This window comes from Pseudopipra pipra, chromosome 2 (assembly GCF_036250125.1).
Source record: "Pseudopipra pipra isolate bDixPip1 chromosome 2, bDixPip1.hap1, whole genome shotgun sequence".
Taxonomy (NCBI): domain Eukaryota; kingdom Metazoa; phylum Chordata; class Aves; order Passeriformes; family Pipridae; genus Pseudopipra; species Pseudopipra pipra.
Window position 1 is genome coordinate 38850723 of NC_087550.1, and position 25638 is coordinate 38876360.

At 41.7% G+C, this 25638-nt stretch overlaps 1 protein-coding gene across 1 annotated transcript; it reads left to right on the forward strand.

Annotated features, from left to right (window-relative positions):
* The first annotated feature begins 71 nt into the window (after positions 1 to 71).
* Positions 72 to 24270, forward strand: CEP57 (centrosomal protein 57). Its single transcript, XM_064645124.1, has 11 exons — positions 72 to 585; positions 5749 to 5905; positions 8946 to 9125; positions 9440 to 9561; positions 10447 to 10563; positions 16017 to 16094; positions 17224 to 17328; positions 17485 to 17565; positions 17922 to 18166; positions 21555 to 21699; positions 23059 to 24270. The coding sequence occupies exons 1-11, from the start codon at positions 550 to 552 to the stop codon at positions 23293 to 23295; spliced, it is 1503 nt and encodes a 500-aa protein (XP_064501194.1). The 5' UTR covers positions 72 to 549; the 3' UTR covers positions 23296 to 24270.
* The last annotated feature ends 1368 nt before the right edge of the window (positions 24271 to 25638 follow it).

The window sequence follows — 25638 nt, forward strand, 5'->3', positions numbered from 1 at the left end:
CGGCGGCGTCACCCCGCGCGCGCCCCCCGCCCTTCCCTCCCTCCGCCCGCCCCGGGCCCGGGCTCGCGCTGCGCCCGCGCAGCCAATCGCCGCCCCGCGCCAAACCTGCCTTCGAACGCCGCCGCCCAATCACCGCCCCCCCCGGCCCCGCCGCCGCCAATCGCGCCGCGGGCGCCCCGCACTGCGCCGGGCGGGGGCGCGGCCCCGCGCTCTGATTGGTCGGGCCGCGGGGGCTCCCCTGACAAAGACCGGCCTCTTCCGCCCGTCCCCCTCCGCGCGGGCCCACGCGCCGCCCCCCTGCCCCAGAGACTGAGTGCGGGGGCAGCACCGCCCCCATCGGCTTCTACCCTTCCATTGGCTGAACAGCGCCCTTGTTCTTTTCTTATTGGGCAACTGACGCATCACTCATTTCTGAGCGGGTGGAGGGGAGGGGCTTATCCGCTGCTTCTCTGTTCTCATTGGCAGACTGGGTTGTCAATCAAGCGAGGCGCCGCGCGGGTGCCGTGCCTTAAAGGGACATGGGCTAGCGCGGGCTCACTCACGGCCGACATGGCGGCGGCGGCGGCGCACGGCCACCAGCGCACGGTGAGGCTCGGGGGGAGCACCAGATCGGGGGGAGGCCCGCGGGGAGGGGCAGAACGGGCCGCTTAGGGGTTCTGGGGGGGAGCAGCCGGGCGGTGCGGGACTGGCGGCTTGCCCAACCGCGGCGTGCCGGGAGCCGTAAGGGTGGTGGAAGCTGGCTTGTCTGTTAAAGACTGTATATGTATGTGTGTGTATATATATATATATATATATGTGTATGTTTACGTATATATATGTGTATATTTATCTATGTGTATGTATATGTGTGTGCATGGTATATGCACGTATGTTTTCTAAAGAGACAAATACTCTGCTATTGAAACCAGCCCTCTTGCTGTCCCCGTACCAGTGTCTGGAGGTGCTGTCTGTAAGTGAATGGGAATAAAATTTTGAATTCGGTTTATTCTCCGTAATAACTTGGGGTCATGCCTTTGAAAACTGCTGTTCCAAGGCCGGGCGGGGCTCAGTTAAACCCGTGGTGGTGCAGCGCTGGGTCAGCCGGCTGAGCACAGCGAGCCCAGGTTTCCCAGCAGAAAGCTGGGAGAGCTGGATTGAGCCTCTGGTGGTTTCTCTTTGTAAGTCGAAAACGTTACCTGAAGCCGAGGCTCAGCTTTGGTGTGTTCCTGTGCCCTCAGGCGCATGTGGGAGCACCTGGCAGCTTGGGAGGTAACGTGCAGGTGGTTGCACACAGGGGACCGGAATTTCCTCGTCCGTATCCCTCTGAAGATGCGGAGTGTAGAGGAGCAGTGGCAAAATTTGTGAAAAGCTGTGTCTTTATAAGTGCTTTGGAGGAGCAGAGATGGTGAAAAGGGTGCAGCATGATGGCGTGTGAGGTCTGTCTTGTGAGGACTCACAGTTTGGGGGTCTCACTGCCTGCATGGTGAGCACCCGTCTCGGGGTTCTCTGTTGTGTATCTCCTCTCCTGCATTGTGAGCCTGCAGTTACACCTGTACAAGCAAGAGTAATTTGAGGGCTGCTGTGTTCCTTCCTGACTGGTATTTTTTTCTAGGATGCCTAGAGGAGGATGTCAGAAGACTAGTTTTAGTATTCAGTAGGTAAATGTAGGCCGTTTAATTAATTTAGTTAGCAAAACAAAACTTTTGGGGAAAAAAAACTTGCCCACTGCAGACTTCTTGTATGTGTTCAAAAAAAAGAAGCAGAAACAAATTTAATGTTTTCCAAACTTGGAAAACAGTTGCTTTTAATACATCTGGCACTCTACAGCAGATACTTTACAAAAAATGCTGTGTTGTGCCAACATTTCCCCCCCATTTGATGTAATTGCTTAACCAAGTGAACTTTTTTGTCTGCATTTAACTAGAGATGTTATTAAAATGTAGAGTGCTCCTGACTCCATCTGTATCAGGGAGGCACAGACAGCACTTAAGTTGGCCTCTGGGTGATAGCACCTGTCCTTCCTTCTTCACTTTCCTAGTTATGCAGTACTAAGGGGAGATGGCAGGCGGTTAATTGAAATTGTCCCTCCAAAATGACTACTTTGAAAGTTCTAATAACAAGGTTCTTGGATATTTTATGCTTAGTAAACTCAGTACCTTGTTATTCTTTTTTTTTCTAAATCCCTGCATAGTTTTCCTGGGTTTGCTTTTTTTTTTTTTTTTTAGCCAAGTGTGCCATTTAAAGCATTACCAAGCATCAGTCTCTTTTTCTCTTTTTCTCTTTTTTTTTTTTTTTGGTTCTGAGCACCCACAGAAAAACTTGCTATTGCCACTCTAATTTAGTCCCTTTTTCCAGTGGCAGTGGTACTGACTTTGTGCCTTCATGCTTCCTTGCTGCAGTTATTGCCTGAAAGATGTTGTGTCCTTCTCTCTTTAGTTCTACAGTTTGTTTATAAAGCATTGTTATTTTTACTGCCCATGGATCTAGTAAATTTCTGTAAGATAACGAGAAAAACAGGTGGTTTTTTCCTTATTGAAAAGATTGATACACCACTGCCTTCTGCATAGTTTTTTGTGGTGTGTTATATCTCTTTATTGTGGCAGGGAAGTAACAACATTATGGTGAGTCATTTTTATTATCTATACAAGTTGTTTGCTTTGAAAAGTGTCTCCCCAGTCCCAAATTGCTGATTCTTTTTGGAAAACTTTCCATATGAGGTTGTGTCTTTTTTTTTTTTTCCCTATTGTGTTCAACCTTTGAGAGCTTGAGGAGGTTGCTGTGTGCTGGTGGTGTGTTCAGCTATCGCTGCTCTGTGTTTTTAATGTTCCTTCTGCATGCTTGAGTAGGCAGTTGATAGGCAGTCGTAGAAGCAATGAATTTTGGAAGGTTATGTCTGCAGGCCTGTGGAGATTAAATGTGCTCAGCTCACTACTGTTATGTAATACTGGTGCACTTGGCTCCTTCTGGGACTGTTAAGCCTCTTCATTTACTATTCTGAGGCTTTAGCGTGGCATAAGGAAGGAAAGACTATAGGGAGTACCCTGAAAGAGGGAGAGGAGATGTAGTGAGCAAATGTGGCCTAGCTGAGATTCAGAGCAAATTATATAGAGTTTCCTGAATTATGGGGGTTTTTTTTTAATGTTTCATGGTCTTCCTGAGCACTGGAGCATGATGCTCCCCATGAGATTTTCCAAGAGCAGGAACAGACTTGGAGGATTTTTAATGACTTGAGAGAAACCAGAGAGAAGAGCAGAGAATTGCTGTGATGTTAAGAGTTTGAACTTTCTGATGGGGAAATTCCTTGATGCTGTTTCATAAACTTTGCCAAAGTATTCAGTCGACTTACGTAAAGTCCCTTTTTGTGAAACTGAATATAAGATAGTCTTTTGCTTAAATATATAAGGAAAATATACTTGGTAGCAAATGGTTATTTAGACTGAAGTAAAGAATGATTGCCTGTATGATATATCATATTCCAGCAAAATTTTTTCAGTATTTATTTCAAGCAGATATCTGTACTGACTATTACACTATTCAAATTAGTGCCTGTTCCCTGCATCCAGGTAGATTTTGGAAGACATACAGCTAGTCAAAAGCCTCTATTTTCTTTGCTTTGTGTGACTTGGTGTTCAAGTGTTCTGAGTATGCCAGCTTTTTCTTTCAAATTGGTCTGCTGTTGGCTAGGAAAATGTTACTTGTGCCAATTAAAAACAAACAAAGGAACTCATGTAGTTTGGTGGTTTTATGTAGTTGTATTTAATTCTCAGATAAGACTTTGTCTATAAAGACATAAAACATGGTAGAGACATCTAGGAAGATTGTGATGCTGTCAGCCCTACTTTGGTTTCAGATTCCCCTTTTTCTTTTGACTGTTTCATGGGATACCTTTGATTTGAATCTATAGCAGACAGTATATTGATATTTGAATCAATTGTGAGTGTTGTTTCAGTTGTTGAGGCTTATGTCGCTGCTGTTCTTGTATTGCCTGCTGCAAGTACTGTGTTTTGCTTGTTTCATTTTTAATTCATCATTTGGTCTTAGTATTCTGTGTTCATCAGTGCAATTTCCTGTAACACTGCCAGTATTTTTGCAGGAGTGAGATTTAGGTCTTCATGTTAGCACCTAACAAGCTTTCAGTCTTAAATTCACATGTTCTGATTGGACCAGTGAGGCTGCTGAGCATAAAACACTGTGTATTTGCATGCATACAACACTTCTTTAAAATATTTGTAATAAGATATTCTTAATTAGGGATTAGTGTTTTAATTGATTTTCTGTGGTAGCAAAACTTCTTGTGCAAATGCGGTTATTTTGAGAAAAGTCATTATGTTGTGTAGGAAAATATTATAAACACAAACTGCAAACCATTCATAAAACTGTGCTTAGAAATACCAATTGATGCATTCGGAGTTCTTAAAATCCTATTTTCTTGTCCATGACAAATCACTTTCTTTATAAGTGGAAATTAGCTGTGTATGGGTTATAAGAAAATTTGTAAGTTACTTAAATTTTTTCCCTGTATTACTTTTCCTCCTCATAGTGCATTTTGGGCTGTTGTCTAATTTGTTATTAGATACTTAATACTTTCTGTATTTTAATTTAGGTCATGATATGCTCCCAATGATTGGTATTTGCAAAAGCTTAAAATCAGCCTACCAAGATCAGCAGTTCCTCAGTTGACATACTAGTGGAGGGGGAAAGCTGTAGGAGCTTCGCATCTGCCTGCATCCCACTTCTCTTCTAGGCTGCCTTCGCATTCTGCCACTGAAATGTTTAGTGTTGGGCACAGTGGAGAGGAATTACTTTTGCACATTAAAAACAAGCATTCATCTTCCATTTAATTCATGTACACAGATCAGAAAGCTTAGGCCAGGTAGCCAGTTTGAGTCAAACCCATAAACATGGTAATCCAAGTGCTGTGTCCCATTTGCTTAGAAGAATCAGGTTAGGAAGCACATGGCTTAATGGTATTCCATCTGCATAGAGTCTTCACATCCAGGGAGTCCCCTCTGGTCATTGCAACATCCAAAACACAGCAGTTGTTTGGAGAGTTGGTGTAGACTGCTTGGAAGACTGTGGTCTCTGTGGTCATGTTTTTGAGAGCAGTCTCAAGCTGATCAAAGGGCATATTGCTGCTTAGAGGCAGGAGTACCTTCCTGGCCGTGATCTGCTCTGCTTTTCCTGTGCTGATTTCACTAACCAGATGTCGCGTAAAGTCATCTGAATGTGTTTTGGGAGGTTCAGTATATTAATGGAAAGATAGGAAAGATGAATTGAAGCCAGTGGAAGAGAGGGTTGGGACTCTGCAGTTGAGAGGGTGAGGTGAGAGTGTCCTGTGCCCCATCTGCAGTCAGTGAGCTGTTGTGTTGGATGAGGGGATGTAGAACTGTGGTCCTGGGTGTGCCTTATCAGCTTTGGCCACCTTAGTGCAGTACCTCATGTGCAGTGAATACAAGCAGTAATTAACAAGGCAGTTGTTTTCCAACTGACTGTATTGCCTTCTCCCAGTAAGTGACAGTATCAGTAAATGCAAAATAAAAGTGGAAATCGGAAACTCGTACAAGAGACGTTTTTCTCTTAGATACTGTTTTTAATTGAGGGGGAGTTGGATGTAAAAATGACACAGCCTAAGGAAGGAAATACAGCTTTTGTGGTATAAGAGTCTCCTGCAGTAGTACTTCCACACATCATCTGATAGAATTCTGCTTTTCTTTATTTTTGTTATTGTGACAAGGAAAAATGTGAATAACATCTTTTTTTTATTTTCAGGATGATCTGCACAAAGCTCATAACTCTACATCAGTCACAGATGGACTCTCTGCAACTTCATTTATAGAATATCCAAATTACAAGCCATTTATTAATTCTGATTTGCAGCGCTCCCCATGGAAACCAGTAATTCCATATCCTGAAAGTCATAGCAGAGGTAATAGTTCATCAAAGTTGTTTTCTTCCTGTTTCCAAATCATGTGGTAAAATAAATACATGTGTGTGCTCCACATCTACAAAGGTTGCAGTCTTTCTATCCTTTTATCACTTCCCAGTGATGTGTCCAGGTCACCTGTTTTGTAGGCCCTTTGCTCTTCTCTTTCTGAAGAACACCTGATGAGAAAGGTCATCTTACAGCTGGAGAAAGATGCTGCTCTTTGGTAGTAGAGAACTGTAAAAGTGTCTGAGTGCTTTCTGAAGTTGTACTGACATGTTTTCTTTGCCCCTTCTTCAGTCCTCCTCTCTTTTAATCTTTCCTCTCCCGAGTTCACAGCTGAGTTAGAAATAAGGAGACTTAAGTCCTCAGAATGGTTTGGACCAAAGGAAGAGGTTTGGTCTGACAGAAATCGTAAGGCTTGTCGTGGTCAAAGGGTGTGTCAAGTATTTATCATGTCAGCGAAGATTTAGAGGATACAGAGAGGAGCACAATGCTGAACTGAGAGCTCACCACACCAAAAAGGGAGGCAATTTTACTCCCATTTATTCTTTCTTGTTTCTAGGCTATTCTTTCTCCCTCCTTTCCCACTCTGGTCCTGGTGTTTATCTCCAGATAAACAGATACGTTTACCTGACAGGACAAAAACCATTCTTGTTTAGTTTTCTGTTATTTTAGTGAATTGGCTTGTCATGCAGTGAGATGTATTCCAAAGCTGCCTTGTGGGGGTAGGTACAGGAGGCAGCATAAAGAGTTGGGAGACTAGAGCAGGACTGATCCTTTGATAAGCTGTTTGGCTCGGGTTCATTGCAATAATGTTCCTTTGAGGCTGGAGTGGCATGGAGGCTTAAAGTTATGAACAACTTTGTATTTTTTCCTTATGGGGGAAAAAAAAGTGAGAAATACTTAGGATGAATGCTAATATTACTTAAACTAAGTAAAAAATCAGAATGATACCCTTAAGTCCCTGTTCCAATAACACAGTTCATGTCTGAATTACTAGAGACTTATATGTTAGTTACCTAGTAGGTGAAATCTTAATTCTTGAAGTGCTATTTAAATTCCAGTATATACTCTCAATGCCATCAGTTCTGAGAGTGCTGTTGACACAAAACTGAAAGAATCTTGTAACAGATGAAAAATTGGATGTGCAGAAAAGAGCTTCCTTATGAATTACTGATGTAGATGTATTTTTGTAGATTGTGTACGTTGCATTAGCAACAAACCTTTGACTCTTAAGTTTCCACTTGGCAACTTAGTTTCAAACAGGGAATCTGCCAACTGGAAAGTAAGTACAGATGATGGAAGACAATTGGATAAATTATATCCCTTTTTAAAAATTAACAAATATTTTTATTTTCAAAAAATGTTGAAGTGTAAGTAAATATGAATACATACTGAAAATCAAATCGAGCCTGGATATGATCCAATGTATTTCCCTTTTTGCATAGCCTATAAAAATGCAGAAATGATCTGGAGTGTATACTTTAGTAAGTGTAAGAATATAGTAATTAACTTCAAATGGGAAAATTGATTTGATTGTTATTGAGGGTCCTTATTGCTCCTTCCACCCTCCCATGTTAAAAAAAATCATATTGAAAAATCCTGAAATTGAGTATGGTAAATTCTGTTTATTCTGGTTTTAATTTCTTTGTGTTGTATCTGTGTGTGTCTCAGCGTGCATTGTTGGCTTTAATACTCTAATAGAAATGGCTGAATGATACTTGACATCTTCTTGGGTTTCACCTTTATCTATTCATTGCTTGAGTTGCTTTATTGCTGTATTTTGTTAGTCATTGTTGTGAATATACAGGGGTTTCGATTTAGCTTTTAAGGATAATAATAACAAATATGTTTATAGTTTCAGCTATGCCCATTTCAACTGAATTCTAGGAACAGTATTATAAAGAGAGAACAGGGTGCAGTTGGTGACTGATATAGCAAATAGGGCCAAATTATTAATAACTTCCCCTTAACTGTGACTGCTGTCACTACTTATGTACTTAACAGTTACCTTAAAGCAGGTAGTTCTTACTGATGTGATACTCTCATACTATTCTGCATTTCAATATTTGACAAATTTTTACTCTGGAAAACTTGTTCTGATAAATATTTTTCCCCCTTTTTTTTTTATTTTTGGTAATCTGATGCAATCCCAACTTCTGTAGTGCTCGTGCATTCTGTAATAAAGGTATATTCTTTCTCTGGAGTGGATTTAAGCACAAAGGAGTGGGCTAATGCTACCTTGCAGATTAGTCTGCTATATGAGCTGTATGTACAGATGTTCTTGTGTTTTACTTTAGCACACCTATATAGGGGAAGGGACTTATGGTTATGGATCCCTTTACAGAATGAAACAATACAGCTGAGAGGCGCAATACATCAGATTACCAGCAGATGGTCTAATTGCAAGGTGATGTGAATTCTATTACATCTGCTTTTCTTTTTGTGGTGATAAATATATAAAGGCTTTGTTTAGTAATTGCTAAAGCTGGGAATGCAACAGAAAGGGGAAAATGGTTCAGCACAAAGGAGATGCGTGTTTTTGGGGAGAGGAGGGAAACACGAGCAAAACCAGAAGAATTAAAAAAATAATTCCACTTATAAATAAACACTTCTATAGCCCTTCTGATAGCTAACCTTTATTATACTCTGTGGCTATGAGTAATTATACAGAGAATTGCCACTGTTTTGACTATCTAGTTGTAACTTTTTTTTCCTTTTGATAAAGAGTCAGGGCATGCACTGTTTGCACTTAACCAACATAATATTTACATGCCTTGTTCTGGGATATAGTTGTGTATTTCCTAAATGTATCAGGTGAAAGGTGTGCACCAAGGGCATCTATTTGTTTGAGACTAGTTTTAGAATCAGTTATGGTTTAAAGGGAAGCAGGTCTTAATCCCTGGAAGGAGTGTTGGATGCTTGTAAGGAACTTTCTGGCTTTGTTACATAACATGCTTTTATAAAAACATTTCAAGTTCAATGTTGCCTTGAAGTGGCGATTTAATGATATCTAACAAAAAGTACTTGTTCATTACAGCCATATTTTCTGCTCTGAAGAATCTCCAGGAAAAAATTCATCGGCTGGAGTTGGAAAGGTTTCAGGCGGAGGAGAATGTAAAACACCTCAGCAGGGAAACAGCAGACTATAAAAAAGTACTGAGTGAACAAATGGAACATAAAGAGCATGACAAGACTGAAGTGTCAAAGAAAAATCAAGGTTGTTTGCAAAACTTTGTATAGATACTACAGAACACTGATGTGGATGAAACCTTATTTCTATTGATACGTGAAGTAATTTCAGTTTACTTTCAGCATCTCTTAATTTGCAATGACACATGGAATTATAAAAAATAATTTAAAAACATACTTTGTTTTAAGGATTTATGTGCATACGGAAGTTAATTAGGCATAATATGTGAGTTTGTTGAGATGGTCCTTTTCTTGTTTGTTTTGGAACTGTCTTGAAAACAGAAAAAAATCCCAGAACCAAACAGTACATGATTTCAGTTTTCTGCCTTCTCTTATCTTCAGAACTGGCTTCTCAGCTGGCAGCTGCAGAGTCTCGGTGCAGTCTTCTAGAGAAACAGCTGGACTACATGAGAAAAATGATCCAGCATGCAGAAAATGAGAAATCTCATCTCTTGGAGAAACAGGTGTGTTCTCAAAATTATCTCAGAGCTAAATCATAATCATTAACTATGTCATGATTTTTCATAGTTTCTGTAATATTCATACTTTGAAGTGTGGATGTCTATTTCAGCTGGCCTTTATATGCTTAGTTGTGGATAGTTTCCCTACTTACATGTCCTAGTCTTCTCATTACCCTGGTATTTTCTTTGTGGACCTGTTTCTAAGGCAGTATCAGGCTCTGGTATTAATAAGAATTGTTTGCTTCTGTATGATTGGCTTACTGCCATAGCTCATACTTATCCCTCAGTGTTATACCCATGTACCACTGGGAAAAAACTCCCTTTTGTGTTCACACTCTTCAGATCTTTGGGGGTATTCTTTGCTAGCACTGCTTTTGATAACCTAGTGGTGAAATACTCATTATGTAGAAATAGCAGTAAAATTTGTTTCCCACCATGAGTGACTAGGATTTGGCCTATATCTAAAATGAACTTGAATTTTATAAGTGTATGGATCACCTAGAATTCTCTGTTCATTGGTCTCTATGGCTGTTCTACTTCTGTCTGTTAAATATTTGCTAAAGGAAAAAAAAATATAAGACAGCTATCTCTAGTAGCTGCATAATGAATTTGGTTTTGTTTTTTTTACCAAACCTTGATTTGGAGGAAGGAGAGACTGCAGAATCTTCTCTCATCAGACTGTGATTGAGTATGCAGTTCCCCAGCATTGGTGGAGCAGTAGTGGAGTTTTCTCCCTGATTGTAGCACCATCTAAAATTGCACAGAGGAAGTAGAAGTTCCTTTGCACTGTTTATGGGCCTCCTTTGTGCTCCAGATACAAGGCTTACTATAGATGGTCTTATATTATTGTACTTATAAATTGTTTTCCTTTTCAATTCTCCCTTCAAGGGTTCATTGGAGAGAGATCGGCTTCTTAATCAGTCACATGTTCAGTCTAAATTGGAAAAGCTGGATATGCTGGAAAAAGAGTATAGGAGACTTACTACGATGCAGTCCATAGCAGAGGTCTGTCATTTGTGTTGGATACTATATCAGATTTGTCTTGTTTGTTGTAATCAGCACTTGATAGCTATATGTCAATTAAAGAGCTATGCAAAACTTTGTGCTGTACAGAAAGACAGTGACTAAACTTTTTAAAGCTGAAGTGTTGTAAAAATTTAAAGTTATTGCTGAAAGTCTACATGGCTAGATGGGCTCTGGGTCACTGTATACTGCAAGAGTTGGTGTTTTGTTAAGCCTTAACAGTATCTGTTCATGTTCCTCTTTTGTGCTTAGTTGGTGCCTAGGCACGTAACTTTGCAGGCATTCCTAAGATCTCAACTTCTGAGTTGCCTTGCTACTGAATGATTTGCAGTTACTTTCTGTTATGACCCAGGTTTAACTTGACTTGTGTGAATTTAGTGTGTGTGGTTTTTTTTTTTTTCTTTTAGACCTCTTTCTTAAGAAACACAATTATTGCTAGTTACTTTGCGTGCAGATTTCTGGAGTGTGGCATTGCAGGGCCTCTAGCACGGGATGGCTGTCAGTGGGTTTGAACCAGGCTGCCATTTCAGGACTCCTTTTGAATCAGTAGCTTTTACGAGTTCAACATGATTCTGTTTGGTCATATGCTGTTGTGGTGGGTTGACTCTTGAATTTTTATAATTTTTGTAATTTTATAATGAGAAATAAAACCAAATCTCACCATGGGCTGCAGGAGAATCTCTGCTTTGGCACCTGGAGTACCTCCTCCGTCTCATTCATTGACTTTGGGGTCTGCAGGGCTGTTGCTTTCACATATCCTCTGTCCTCTCTTCTGGCTGCTGCTCCCCAGCAGGTTTTCTTCTGCTTCTTACCTCTTTTATTCTAGAGGTGCTGCCCCCTGCTGTTGGGCTCAGCCTTTGGCCAGTGGTGGGTCTGTCTTGGTGCTGGCTGGCATTGGCTCTTTCAGACAGAGGAAAGGCTTCCAGCAGCTCCTCACAGAAGCCACCCCTGTAGCTCCTCACTACCAAAACTTTGCCACGCAAACTGTGGTTTTGGCTTTTGAGGTCCCGTGCACTTACCTCTTTCTGCTGCTGTAGAGACCACAAGTCTCCCAAGCCTGGAAACTACAGAGAACTTAACCAGGGAGAGGCTTCCACCTGCAAGTTTCTTCCCTGCTCCCCCAAAAGGACCAGATAGTACGTGATTAGATGGTGGTATTGAGGATGGCAGGTCTGGGTCCTGTCAAAATCACAGGCTTGCCACCCTGCATACCAGCATTTACCAGGTGCTGAAGTAGATGGTATATCTCCAGGAGTATGTAAGGAGATGTTTGGTAGTAAATCTTTAGCTACTTGGTTTGCTGCAGGACCTTTAGACATCACAACTATTCTTGGAAGTCCCTGAGCCAAGGCAGCTGTAACAAACTGTTTAAGATCCTGACACTCCATTGTGGTGAGCTGCAGTTGTGGAGTACAAGTGTCTCCATTGTTGACTTTGGCCAAACACTTGTGAAAAGAAATAAGTGTCTTCTGGGTCTTGTTCAGTGAAAGAAGCAATAGTTTCCTCCAGGGTCAAAGTTGTAATAACTGGTTCAGCAACTAGAATTCCCTCTGAAGGGCTTTTACCAAGTTTTTGTCTGGTAGCAACTGAAGTTTAGTAAGGCTGGGTTGTTTGCCTTTTTGTGTGTGGCTAGTGAAAATTTTTTCAACCTTATTTGTTTTTTTTCTGGATCTAGCTAGATGTCTTTGCTTCTTTATCTTTATGAATTAGCAGCTGTAGCAGTTAAATCTGTTTTAGTGGAATTGGGTGTTCACACAATTTTGAAGCAATTCTGGGAACTGAGAAAGATATGGATCTAGCTATGACTAAAGGTCATTTTCCTTGTGATGATGAGCCATTTTCTGGTTCACAGGTCTGTCTGCGTCTCTGGTTATGGGATATGTTTCTATGTGAGCATCTGTGTGCTAGGTGTTACCTTATAGTCCTGAAGGAGTGACTGTACTCCCTGATTAGAACAGTTGCATCTGTTTCATCTTTGATCTGTAGTTATGACCATGAGACCACAGGACTGTTTTCAAGTTGAATTTGAAGCAAGAAATAAAGACTGTTTCATACATGGTGCATTGAAATGGATGGAAAGTGGTGAGGTGACTGCTCATGAGCAAGCACTAATTTAACTGCCTCTGATTTCAGGCACTGCCAGAGCACAAGTTGTGGGTGGGTCTTACTGAGAGCATTTCATCTCTGCAGAGCCACTTTCTGGCCCTATAAGTGTATTATCTTCAAGCAACTTGCTAATGTTAATATTGCCTGTGGAAAAGGAAATGCTGAGATTCCTGTTTCTGTGAAGTGCCTGTAATAGGAGTACTTACCCTAGAAATGCTTTCGAGGCATGTTTATTGCAACTGTAGTCCTGCAGTGCAGTCTCTGGATAGCTGGCTGAAAAGATCTGAACATATCTCTGTCTGAGAATGGAGTAAGGACAGGGTTGTTTCCTAAAAATGCAGTTTGGGCTTTGGTCTTGTATGTAGACAAGTGACCAGAATTTGAATGTATGTGTGGATGATGCTTTTTGAACAACTGTGGTTCACAGTAATTGATTTTAATGCTAACAATGAAACTCAATAATCCCCCACCACTTCTGCGAACGGAAGTGATGAAACTTCACATCCTGTTGTGGCTGTACACTACCCACACCTCTAGCTTTTCCTCTGCCCTCTCATTGCCAGGTGGTGAGAAGCAGCAGCTTCCCTGTTTCAGCTGGGTGACACTGACTGCTCAGCTGCCCAGCAGATGCTAATTTGCAAGGCAGCGAAGCACAGAGGTAAAAGCTGTCTTTAGTCTGGAGACATCTCCTCTCTGGTGGAACTAATTTGGATGCTTATCCCAGCAGCCAATTTTATGACATTTAGGTGTTCTTTATCTGTGAGGTCTCATAACTTTCTGTCTTTGGTTGAAGTTTTTTGAGGGATAGAATGCCATCCAGAGGGTCCTGGACAAGCTCAGGAGGCCTGCCCACAGGAACCTCATGAGAGTCAATGAGGCCAAGTGCAAGGTGCTACTTGTGGGTCAGGGCAACTTCCCCCCAGGCTGGAGAGTAAAAGGATTGAGAGCAGCCCTGACAAGAAGGACTTGTGGGCTCTTGTGCACAAAAAACTGGACATGAGCCAACAGTGTGCACTCAGAGCCCAGAATGCCAACCATATCCTGGGCTGCATCAGGAGCAGTGTGGCCAGCAGGCCGAGGGAGGTGATTGTCCCCCTCTACTATGCCCTTGTGAGACTCTGCCTGGAGTGCTGCATCCAGCTATGGGGTCCCCAGAACAGGAAAAACATGGACCTCTTGGATCAGGTCCAGAGGAGGCCTCAAAAACGGTCAGAGGGCTGGAACATCTCTCCTATGAAGACAGGCTGAGAGGGTTGGGGTTGTTTAGCCTGGAGAAAAGAAGGCTGCAGGGAGATCTTGTTGTGGCTTTTCAGTACTTAAAGTACTTAAAGGGGCTTATGAGAAAAATGGGGACAGATGTTTTAGCAGGGCCTGTAGCAGTAGGACAATGGGCAATAGTTTTAAACTGGAAGAGGATAGACTTAGACTAAATACAAGGAAGAAATGTTTTACAATGAGGGTGGCAAAATGCTGGAACAGGTTGTCCAGAGAGGTTGTAGATGCCCCCATTCCTGGAAATATTCAAAATCAGGTTGGACAGGGCTCTGAGAAACATGGTCTAGTGGAAGGTGTTCCTGCCCATGGCAGGGGGCTTGGGCTTAAGTGACCTTTAAGGATCCCTTTAAAACCAAACCATCCTATGATTCTGTGATTCTCTGAGCGAGGTGATTGCATGAGACTTAATGTCTATTTTTGCCCATTTTCTAAGAGAAATTGAAATACTTTGTTTCTATGTTTTTCATTTAAATTCTTTGCAGTGGCTACTGGTGATCAAGCAGACTGTTTAGGCAGCCAGCTTGCTTTGTAGTGCTATCTTAGATGACGGGCAGTACTAGAAGGGAGGGTCTGTTTGCTTGCCCCTGTGGCCTCTCTTTATTGAAGATAGTTGAGTGATCTGTGCAATACTTTCTTCTATAAACAAGAAAACAAAATTATTTTAGGAATCTAACTTGAGTATATAATTTCTAATAGGGTCTATCACGGATGATACAGTAAGATATACACTTGCTGTGCAGCTGGACAGCTAGCTGAGGGAATACTTATTCATTTCAGAATAAAAGCCTTGGCCCAGCTTCATGATGATCTTCACTTTAAACAGAATATTTTTCATACTGAAAATTCTGTCAAGACTTCACAGGTTAATAAAAGATCCTTATAGACTGAACACAAGGAAATCAAGAGCTATACCAGTAAGTGGGCACAAGGTCAGAAAACAAGTTACTTGGAGTACATCTGTTTTGAATGGAAAAATCAATCATCAGGAGGGTTCTTGTATTCAACAGAAAAAGTTGATTCCTTTATATAGTGCCTTTGTCCTGAACGTTTATCCAGGCTTTTGCCTTTTAACACCTTTGTGTAACAGCTCGTTACATTATTCTTGCAGTTAATGCTTAAGTAAAGAAGAACTGAAATTATTTTCTTGTTCAGTGTAGTGCATTTATAAACAAACAGAAGTGTACAAATACAGCTGTTGCTCTGTATTTCATGCTTTTCTGCCTTAAGTTTGATTAGTGGCTTTGAGTTATCAGTCTTTGTGGGGAGAGAAGGGAAGTTGTTTTGTGTACTGGAGCTCAGGATTATTTTTTCTCTCTACTGTATAAAGTCAGCTATTTGATAACTTTCACATTGGGAATTTCAGTGTATCATGAAATTTAAACAAGGTTTTCATCTTGTTGGAGGGTTTACAAAGAAATGTGTGGTTTTGCCCTTAAACCTTTTCTTTGAAAAGGGGTTTCAGAAGAGTTCTTACATGCTTTTGCGATAAAAACATGAAATTACTTCAGTTTTGTTTAAAGGCATCATACAAACTTTCCTCCCTCTTCTTTATTAGGATGGTGGCTAGATGTTCAAAAATTCTTTTCTTGTAAGACTGTAAGTTACAGATTTTAGCAAAAATACCATTAGTGATCTAAGTAAAGCAAGTCTTCTCTTGCCTTAGGATGATACATGATATGTCTTTGTTAGCTCTTTTGTACTACAGAATCTTGGAGGATAATGTACACAAAGCAACTTACTTTCTAGAGTGTTTTTACAGCTGGAGAGGAAGATTAGCTTTGTGTATTGCTGTCAGCTGTGACTTAAATTCAGATATCAATTATGGAAGTAACAATAGAAAAATCAAGTTTTAAGCATAAGATTTTTGACTGCTGTATTTATGCCTATACAGACAAAGCATCAGCAATTGTTCTAATACTAAATTACCTTTGTTTCACTTACCTCTAAGTCATAAGCTGAACTCATAGTTTTGCTCAAGCTCTTAGTATTGTAGGCTTTAAGATGAAAAAATGGTTTCATTAGTAATGCTATTATTTTTATTCAACTTTGACTAGAAAAAAATGAAAGAGCTGGAACAGAAGCTTTGGGAGGAAGAACATGCAAGGAAGCTTGTTCAGGAAAAAGCAGCTGAGGTAACCAACAGGAAATTTCTTTTGCACTGCTGTGTACTGTAATTAGTTCTTCCTTTTTATCAGATTTTTAGCTAAGCTTACTGAAAGTGCTTCCCATATGTGTCAAAGAATAATGAAATCCTGGGTTTAGTCTTTTTTTTTTTCCTTATTTCTTTTTCCTCCTGTTTGGGGTACCACATTTTCTGAAGGTCTCTGAGCTTTTTCTAACAGCACCTGTGCACTGAAGCTTTGATTTCTCCACTAAATAAGTTAGTTGGAAAAGAGGAGTAAAAATTCAGACTAATTAAGAATTGAGTGTGCATGAGGATCTCTAAGTAGATCAAGGTCAACAAGTGTGCTCCCTGTTCATAATTATAATTAAAATAGAAGAAGGCAAAAAAGAGACAATGCATTCTTGGTTATGAGCCCATAAGGATGCTGGTCTTCTCCTAACCTGGATGTGCAGTGTTTGTTAAATGCTTATTGTTTGCTGAAGAATTATGGAGGTAAGGTGTTAGGCTCTAACCTTTGCCATGAGTTTGCTGTGATGGGGAAAAGGGTATCTCAAATTCATCATGAAAAATTGTGCTGTGAATGCTTCTAGATGAGATTGGTTATGACATGATTTGTAAAGCCATGCCATGTCTTGGCAACATGCTGTTAATCAAGCCAACAGCAAAGCATAAAGGATTCACTGTCAACAGAGAGTTCTAAACTTAACTCTTTCAAAAGATGGTTTGGTGGTTGGGTGTTTATTGTGTTTGTTTGTTTGGAGTTCTGTCAATAAAACAGAAGTAGTTGCCTGTTAACTGTATGCCATGGGATCAATTGAGCAGGGTTGGGTGGCTTGGATTTCCCTACTACTTTGTCAAGTATAAAGCACAGCCGATGTTTTGGCACTTGCCTGTGTGGGGCTAATGCAGTAAGGCTAATTCTCTAATTTACTAGGATTACTGATGAGTAGTGCTACCAGAGGAAGTATTTAATGTTTAAATGGACCTTGGAAAGGAAAAGTATCCTAAAAATTTACAGCCCTTGCTTTCAGAGAGCCTGTATTTTAAAAACTCTTGATTTGCAATTCTCTGCTTACTCTCTCTCTGATTATTTATTAATATAATTTCAGTAACTCCTCTTATTCCCTCAATTAAAGCTTCAGACAGGCCTGGAAACCAACAGACTACTGATTCAAGCAGCATCACCATTGCTTTCTCCAAAAGCAAGACAACCCAGGAAAAAAGCTAAGCAGACAGAGAAGGTAAGATGGGGAGAAGAGAAAGGCAGTTACTGAGGACTTAAATAAGGATGTGTGCATGTGATCAAGAAGCAGGTTTCTTCCTTTATTACACAGTAAAGGGAAAATGGGTTTGCTGTAGTCTAATCTTTGCTAAATATTTCTCTTCTTCCTTTCCAGAAATGCCCTATTGGAAGCCGTTCCACTGTGCAGCCCCATTACAGACTGTGTCTGGGTGATGTACCCTTTGTGGCTGGGAAGGTGAGCTGATAAGCTTAATGCTCAGTAGCTCCTTAAGTGACTTTGACTTGGTGCACTCCTGACACCCAGTGGTCACATCATTTAATTTTCTTTGATGCTTTTGTTCAGTTAGTCTTCAAAATACTTGTTGGATATTGATAACTTGCTGAGCTGGCATTTCCAAAAACAGGTCTGCATTATGCTGCTTGACAAGCTGTTCTTGTTAGTGCTTATTAATTCAAACAAATGTTAATTCAAACAAAAAATACATTCTTGGCAGTAAAACAAAAGTGTTACTGTTTTTAAATATTCTTCGGTGTTATCAATTATCATTATCAATGCTGTTTAAAAGAAGTCTCTTTCACTTTTCCTTCCAGTCTACCAGTCCCAGTCATTCAGTTGCTGCCAATGTGCAACACGTGCTACACCTGATGAAACAACATACGAAAGCTTTGTGTAACAGACATGTGGTAAACGATACTCCACTGGCAAAACCCATCGGCACTGCTTGTCCTGCCAGCAAAAGCAGAAGGCCATCCCTGCCAATGGAATCGTCTTCATCTCAGGAAGAGCTCTCAGAAGTGTTGCTGACTTTACAAGATGAATTTGGACAGATGAGTTTGTGAGTTTGATATATTCTCCACTGCGGATTATGAATATGTTTTATATTTTGCTTGAGAAAGGTGTTAGTTTAGGAAATCTTTGTTCTGCTGGCTACAGAGGCTGTCATTTCTCCTTGCAGTTAGAGAGAGATTCTGCTAAACAATCTGGACACCATGCCTGTGTTTATATGCAGCAATATTGAATTCAGAAGAGGCAGTGAAGTGTGGCAACAGCCCTGATGTAGTGGATTATTGTGGTTTAAACCCAGACAGCAGCTAAGTACTACACAGCCACTTGCTCTCCCCTCCCCACACCCCCATCCCCTCCACCCTGTTGGGATGGGCACTATACACCCTTATACTGTATCATTTATGTCCTGCCCAAGCTACACACTTTCCAATATATCCCAGTTAACCACCATCACCTTTCCAGTCTTTTGATGCGTGCACACACACATATCATCCCCACAGTCTGTAGACCATTCCTGTACTAGTCTATCAAGTTCATTTAGTCCATGACTTTGGACTCATCTGTCAGAAGTCTTTTGGGGCAGGAAAAGGTAGTGTATGGATAGCTGCATGCTGAAGTCACTTGGAGGTTGTGGTGGATGAGAGGGTGGACATGAGCTGGCAGTGTGCATTTGCAGCCCAGAAAGCCAACCCTATCCTGGGCTACATCAAAAGCAGCATGGCCAGCAGGTTGAGGGAGTGAATTTTGCCCCTCTACCCTGTGCTGGTGAGACCTCACCTGGAGTGCTGTGTCCAGCTCTGGCACTCCTAACATAAGAAAGATACGAACCTGTTTGAGTAGGTCCAGAGAAGACTACAAAGATGATCAGAGAGCTGGAACACCTCTCCTGTGAAGACAGACTGAAAGAGCTGGGGTTGTTCAGCCTGGAGAAAAGAAGGCTCCAGGGAGACCTCATTGTGGCCTTTCAGTGCTCAAAGGAGGCTATAAGAGAGCTAGAGAGGGACTTTTTACAATGATGAGGGTGTAATGGCTTCAAACTGAAAGAGAGCAGGTTTAGGTTAGATATTAGGAAGAAATTCTTTACTGTGAGGATGATGAGGCATTAGAACAGGTTGTCCAGAGAAGATGTGGATGCCCCGTTCCTGGAAATATTCAAAGTCAGGCTTGATGGGGCTCTGAGCAACTTAGTCTAGTGGAAAGTGTCTCTGCCTGTGGTAGGGGGTTTGGAACTGGGTGATCTTTTAAGGTCCCTTCCAACCCAAATCATTCTATTACCTGTTGTTCTTTGACCTTCCACAACAGAAGGGTACTCTTTAGAGACCGGGCAGGGTAGAGAGCTGCTTCATTTCCTTTGTCTCCAAGGCAGCTATACTGAAAGCCCACCAGTAGCCTTTTGAGTCCTTAAAATGCCCCCTTCTGAGACGGTCTGTTCCAAAGGTGCACAGAGCCTCTGGGCCAGTTGCACTGGGGTGCTTTTGCCAATCACTCTGGCTGATTTCAGCCTCCAAGGCTGTCAGCTGTTGGGATCCCCCTGTCACTCCAGAAATACAAATGGGTTCTGCCCCTGTACAGCTTTATGGCATTAGGTGCACTGTGGACCAGGGTCTGCTAGTACTCCCATGGGGCTGATGTGCCAGGCCATCTGATCCACACAGTCCAGTAAAGCCGTTTGTCCCTCTCCTGCACTGGCTGGAGACAAGGCTCCTCTAATATTGGTCCTAGGATTCTCCATTTCTGTAAAAACAAATTAGAATTCCTTTTCACAGGATCAGGAATAAGATCAGCCCTGCCACTCTGTCTGGGGAGCTGGCCACTGGAGACTTAAACACAAATGGGAATTCTTCAGGAAAGTTGCTGTTTGTTTTTTCCCTGCCTCTATGACTGAGGTAGTTATTCCATGCCACTTCCTCATATCCTCCTTATGGTCCCACAGCTAAAAGTCAGGGTTCCCTATGGTGTGTATTCTCCATATACTGTCTTTTGTGCAAAAGGAAGCTTACTGTTTGGGGTTTAAACAGCAACTCAGTCCCACTGCTCCCAGAGACACACCCTCCCCTGATCTGAACCACATTCAGCACCATGCTGCTTCCTAGCACTAAGACTGTGCTGGTTTTAACATCTTAAGGATATTCAGAGTTCTCAAGCGCTATTGTAATTATCCCGGAGAAGAAGTGGAAGGCGTGGGAGGATATCTCCTCCGCAGGTTGGCTCTCCAAGGAGCAAAGGTGAAAGGTGTAATTACAAAAATTCCCCAGTAGGAGGCTCCCGCAGTGCGGAGGGACGGCGGTGCTGAGGACACACCACCCCGCCCCCTGCAAGGAATATCACGGCAGGGATTCCATCGTACTATAAATCAGCATTGTGACCAGCCACTATCAAGCCAATACAATGAATGGCTATAAAAAAAAAAATCTGTTTTCACACACTCTGGTCAGATCTGTCATTACCTCAACCTCTTGTGCCCCACACTGGGTGCCAAAAAGGAGTGTCGAAGTTTAATCCCAGCCAGTAGCTAAGTACCATGCAGCTGCTTGCTCATTCCACTGTGGTGGGATGGGGAGGAAAACTGGGAAAAGGTAAAACCCATTGGTATAAATAAGGGCAGTTTAATAATTGAAATGAAGTAAAATGTAATGATAATAGTTATCAAAAAGGAAGAGAAGAATAAAACCCAAGGAGAAAAACTATGCAATGCACAGTACAATTGCTCACCACCTTTTGATTGATGCCCAGCCTGTCCCCAGCAGCAATGGGCCCCTCCCAGCCAGCTCCCCCCAGCTTATATATTGAGGATGATGTTCCGTGGTATGGAATCCCTTTGGCCAATATGGATTGGCTGTCCCAGCTATCCCCCCTCCCCAGCTTCTTGTCTACCTCCTCACTGGCAGAGCAGGAGATGCTGAAAAGCCCATGGCACTGCTCAGCAATAACGAAAATGTCAGGGTGTTACCAACATTATTTTCATATCAAATCCAAAACACAGCACTGTACCAGCTACTACAGAGAAAATTAACTCTGTCCTAGCCAAAACCAGGATGTGGACAGATACTCCATTAAAGGACAGCTTTACTAGGTGTTTTGCTTGTCCTGGTTAACAGACCATAATTGTTACTGTACTGGACAACTGCAGTAGGTACAGATATACAAAACTGAATGAGTGCTGAGATCATGCTCTCAAAGGGTTATTTGGTCACTTTGAATGTGTGATTTGAAGTTGGAAACTACTTATGTTATTAAGACTTAACATTGGAGCAGCCTGCCACCAGGATGTGCTACAAACCAGCAAAACTGTTCTTACTGGTTTGTTACGGTGTGTTGGTCATATCTGGCTGTTGATGCTCTGGTTTCCTAAAAATGTTATTTCTGAACTGGGAGTGCAAACAGTAGAAGCCAAGGGAGCTTAATGTAAGCCTTTTTCTGTCTGAATTCTATGCTAGTGATCACCAGCAGCTGTCAAAGCTCATCCAGGAAGCCCCCACCACTGCAGTCAAGGAAGATCTGGAGAGGGAACTTGAGGCACTGGTGGGAAAGATGGAAGCAAAGGCAGACCAGATCAGCAAAGTTCAGAGGCATCGGTTGCAGGTGAGTTTCTTTTGACTGTGTTCATCCTCATGTAGAGTTGCTGACTTAAGTGGCTTTTTTAGTGTTAAATACTAATCTAGCAGCAGTTGAATAAAGCAGAAATAACTACTTTGGAGTAGTATTGCATAGCTCTAGCTTTGACATTCCAAAGTTAGTCTGCATACTTCCATCCTTCTGTCCCAGTATTTTTGCAGAAATATCCTTTCTGTCACCCTTGTGCCCACTCTTCATCCTTTCCTGGGCAGAGCTTTCATGTATGTTCTCGCATCGCTTTTTACACCTCTTGTCTCTTGAACATCGTTTAACAGTTTTCCTTTACTTTGAGTAAATGACCTATTTATGTTTTGATTTGCATTTTAAAAGACCCCAAATGCCTGTTTTGCTTATTTTATAACTTTCAAAATGTTTTGAATAGTGTAGCTTGTTCGTTCAAAACTATAAAACGTATTTTCTGTTTTCTTTCATCTTCATTAATTTTAGTGAATTCCTTTCAAAGAGCTTAACCCCATGTGTTTAATCTGGTTCAGTTCCTATGAACAGAGACTTGCCCTTACCTGACATAACTGATACATAAAATATGCGCTGAGAGCTCTGCTGCTGACGTCCAGAATGGACATATGAAATGTTTGCATTACTCACTTTTGATCTCTTATCTTCAGAGGAACTGCTGCAGAGAAGCAGATGTGCTGTAGTTCCCAGTAGTCATGATGCTGCATATGCTATTGGCAAAAGTTTAGGACCTAGGATTTAGGAAAACTGCTGCAAGCCGTAAAATGGGAGGAGGAAGCACCTCTGCCTGAAGAGAGGGGAGCTATAGAAGCCACCTGTGTTGCAGTTTGGGCATATGAATGTGTCTGCACCTCAGACTGCCCAGTTCCCCACTCAGCCTTGTGCCAGCTCAATCTTTGCTGGGGAGTATGGAGTCTTATTTACAGTGCTGTGTGTGGATACTGCCTCTTCACTCCAGCAGGGTGCTGGTATTCTTTATAAAGCTACATCTCTGACAGTGAATAGCTATTAAAATCACTACCTTTTTTTTTTTTTGATCACTAGTTGGTAACAGTGACAAGTCAACTTTTTTCATCTGTAACTTTTACATTCCTGATAGAGATATTTCCCCATAATGAACTTGTCAGTTTTTAAAGAGATAACCTAGTAGTTCAGACTATAAACTAACCATAGGTGTAAATATAACAGTGCTTTGTAAGGAAAATATTTATTATTCAGGGTGACTTGGAAGCATCCATTTGCTTAGCTGGGTGAAATAAGTGGTGGGATATTTCAGCTGTTTGGAAGAATTGGCGAGTATAAAATGAAACAAGGTCACTCCTTAATAGTTTTTTTGGGCTTCTCTTTCAGCTAGAGAGACTTAAGAGAGAATGCAAGTCCAAAAAGACTTCTGCTAAACCAGTGAAAGACAGCAGGTTCCCTGTTAGTGAGGTTAAAGTAACAACTACAGTAACCACAAAAGGAAAGAATGCTGGTCCCATCAAAGTGAAACCTGGAGAGAAGAGTCGCAAGAATCTTCAGTTGTTGAGAGACATGCAGACCATACAGACTTCACTACAGAAAGATGATATCAGCTGGGACTACTGACTGTTCTGCAGAGGTGTTCTTGAACTGTCCCAGACTGGCCAAACTTTCTCACATTCTGGATATAAAGCAGCTGCCTTTCTCGCTGTGTGGAAGAGACTACCATACGCTAAGCGCACTTTTGAAATACAGGCTCTTAGTTCTCCATCACTGCATTTGATTGTATATATTATGGTCTAGCTTAAAACACATTCCATTTTTAAGCACCCAGCCACTGAGTCGAATAGTAGGGTCCCTTATGTTATGATTCCAGCATTCCCTCCATTTTCCTTCAGCACACCAAGCACCGCACATTTATGCGGGTTGGTGTGTGTGTGATGTGCCAGTGCGATTTCACACTGCTGTTGAACTGGGAGGCTGCTCAGGATGAATCTTCTTTGAAATCGATGCTGCAGCCCTGAGTCTTAAGGGCTTTTTGTCAGTTCTGTGTGCAGCTGCAGTGACTCCATCTCTTGGAGAACATCTTTTAAAGGTGTTCTGTGGAGCTTTCTTCAAAATGCTTTCCTAGTTCCCCTTCTGCTACATTGCATTAGTCAGCATGAATGGCAGAGGATGTCTGAGTACTCAAAAAAGGATCAGAATAATTTATGAATTATGTTGCTTAATGATCAAAGGATATTTTTCTACAGAAATCCTACTTTAGGGAAAAGGTATAGGATAGGGGGTAACACCCTGTTTCTCGTTCACAGCTTTGTGTGGTAAAGGAGTGAGATAAACCACAGGTATTTTAAACTGCAAGTGCCTCAATCATGCCTTTCAGTCCTGGCATCTTGCTTTTAACTTGAAATATGTGCTTTGATGAGCTATCTACTTTGGTAGTGGTGCAATTAATTTTGTGCTCTGACTTGCACAGCTGAGTAAATTTTATTTATTATGTTAATAATTTAAAGAATTTCCTATTAATGGAATGTACAGAAGACCTAGATTACTTGTATATACAGTGGAAAAACAATAAAGTCAGCTTGCCTGTTGAGTGAATTGTGGGAAACCTGCACTTCCTCTACATTAGCTTGGTGTTTGCTGCAGCACTGCACCTCATCCAGTGCCCTTTTTGTGGTGAGCTGACTTCTTCCTGGTCAGGGTAACACAGGTAAGGTGAGGGTCACAGTTGTCCACCCTTGCCTGGAGCTGAACAGGGAAGGGAGCTCTACAGAGTCAACACAGGTACAAGGGATTTGAGTTTTAGTTATGTGTAGGTGATCCACCCTGCTTGTCTCCTTGCATTGAAGGCACAGAAAGTGTTAGCTGTGATGGGAGAAGATGCTGTTAGCCAGGTATAGTGGGAGTAACCACTTGGAGAGCAGTTCATCCCAGAGGTCTTGAAAAATCAGTAGCTGAAACTTACACTTGGTCATTTTGCTTAGGAAGGACCTCTGGAGATCAGCTTGCTCGGCTGATCGCTGTGGTTAACTTCAGCACAACCTCAAGCTGTCCTCGTGCAGCTCCTTACCGATGGAGGGCTTAGGAGTATTTTAAGCTCCATATGTGCTGCCTACAGTGTATGAGATGCCCAAGTTGGAAGCCTGCTAGGTGTGAGAGCATCAAGGAGCATCCAGAGTAGATCCCAAATCATCTCAGTGAATTTGGGTTTGCATAAGTTACATACAAAAATGCGAATGCTCCTTTTACACAGAAGTTACTCTGCCAATGCACTCTAAAGTGCAGAAATGGTGGAGGTTTTTTTAGTTGTGAAAGTATTTCAGAATACTTTGATTTTTTAATTGTGAAAGTATTTCACACAATTTCTGCACTTCACAGTCTATTAGGACAGTAGGTTCTGAGAGAGTTGGAGTTGTTCAGGCTGGGGAAGAGGAGGCTCTGGGGAGATCTTACAGCACCTTCCAGTACCTAAAAGCTGTAGAGGGCATGTAGTGATAGGACAAGGGGAAGTGGCTTTCAAGTGAAAGAGGGCAGGTTTAGATTAGGTATTAGGAAGAAATTGATTACTGTGATGATTGTGAGGCACTAGCACAGGTTGCTCAGAGAAGTTGTGGATGCCCCATCCCTGGAAGTGTTTAACTCATGTTGGATGGGGCTCTGAGCAACCTGGTCTAGTGGAAAGTGTCTCTGCCCATGGCAGAGGGTTAGAAACTAGATGGTCTTTAAAGGTCCCTTCCAGCCCAAACCATTCTGTGATTCTTTTTTTATAATACTGAGCAGCTAAGCACTGTATCTGTATTAATGCTGGTCTGTGTCAGATAAGAGAAACTTGTCCAAAGATTAATTTTGTTTTCCTGTCATTCTAGATTTTAGAGTTTGAAAATTAGCATCTTGCAAGACCACCTGCAGAAAAATGAGGGAGATTTGGATTTCACATACTAAAGTTGCAATGCTATTTTGTTTGCA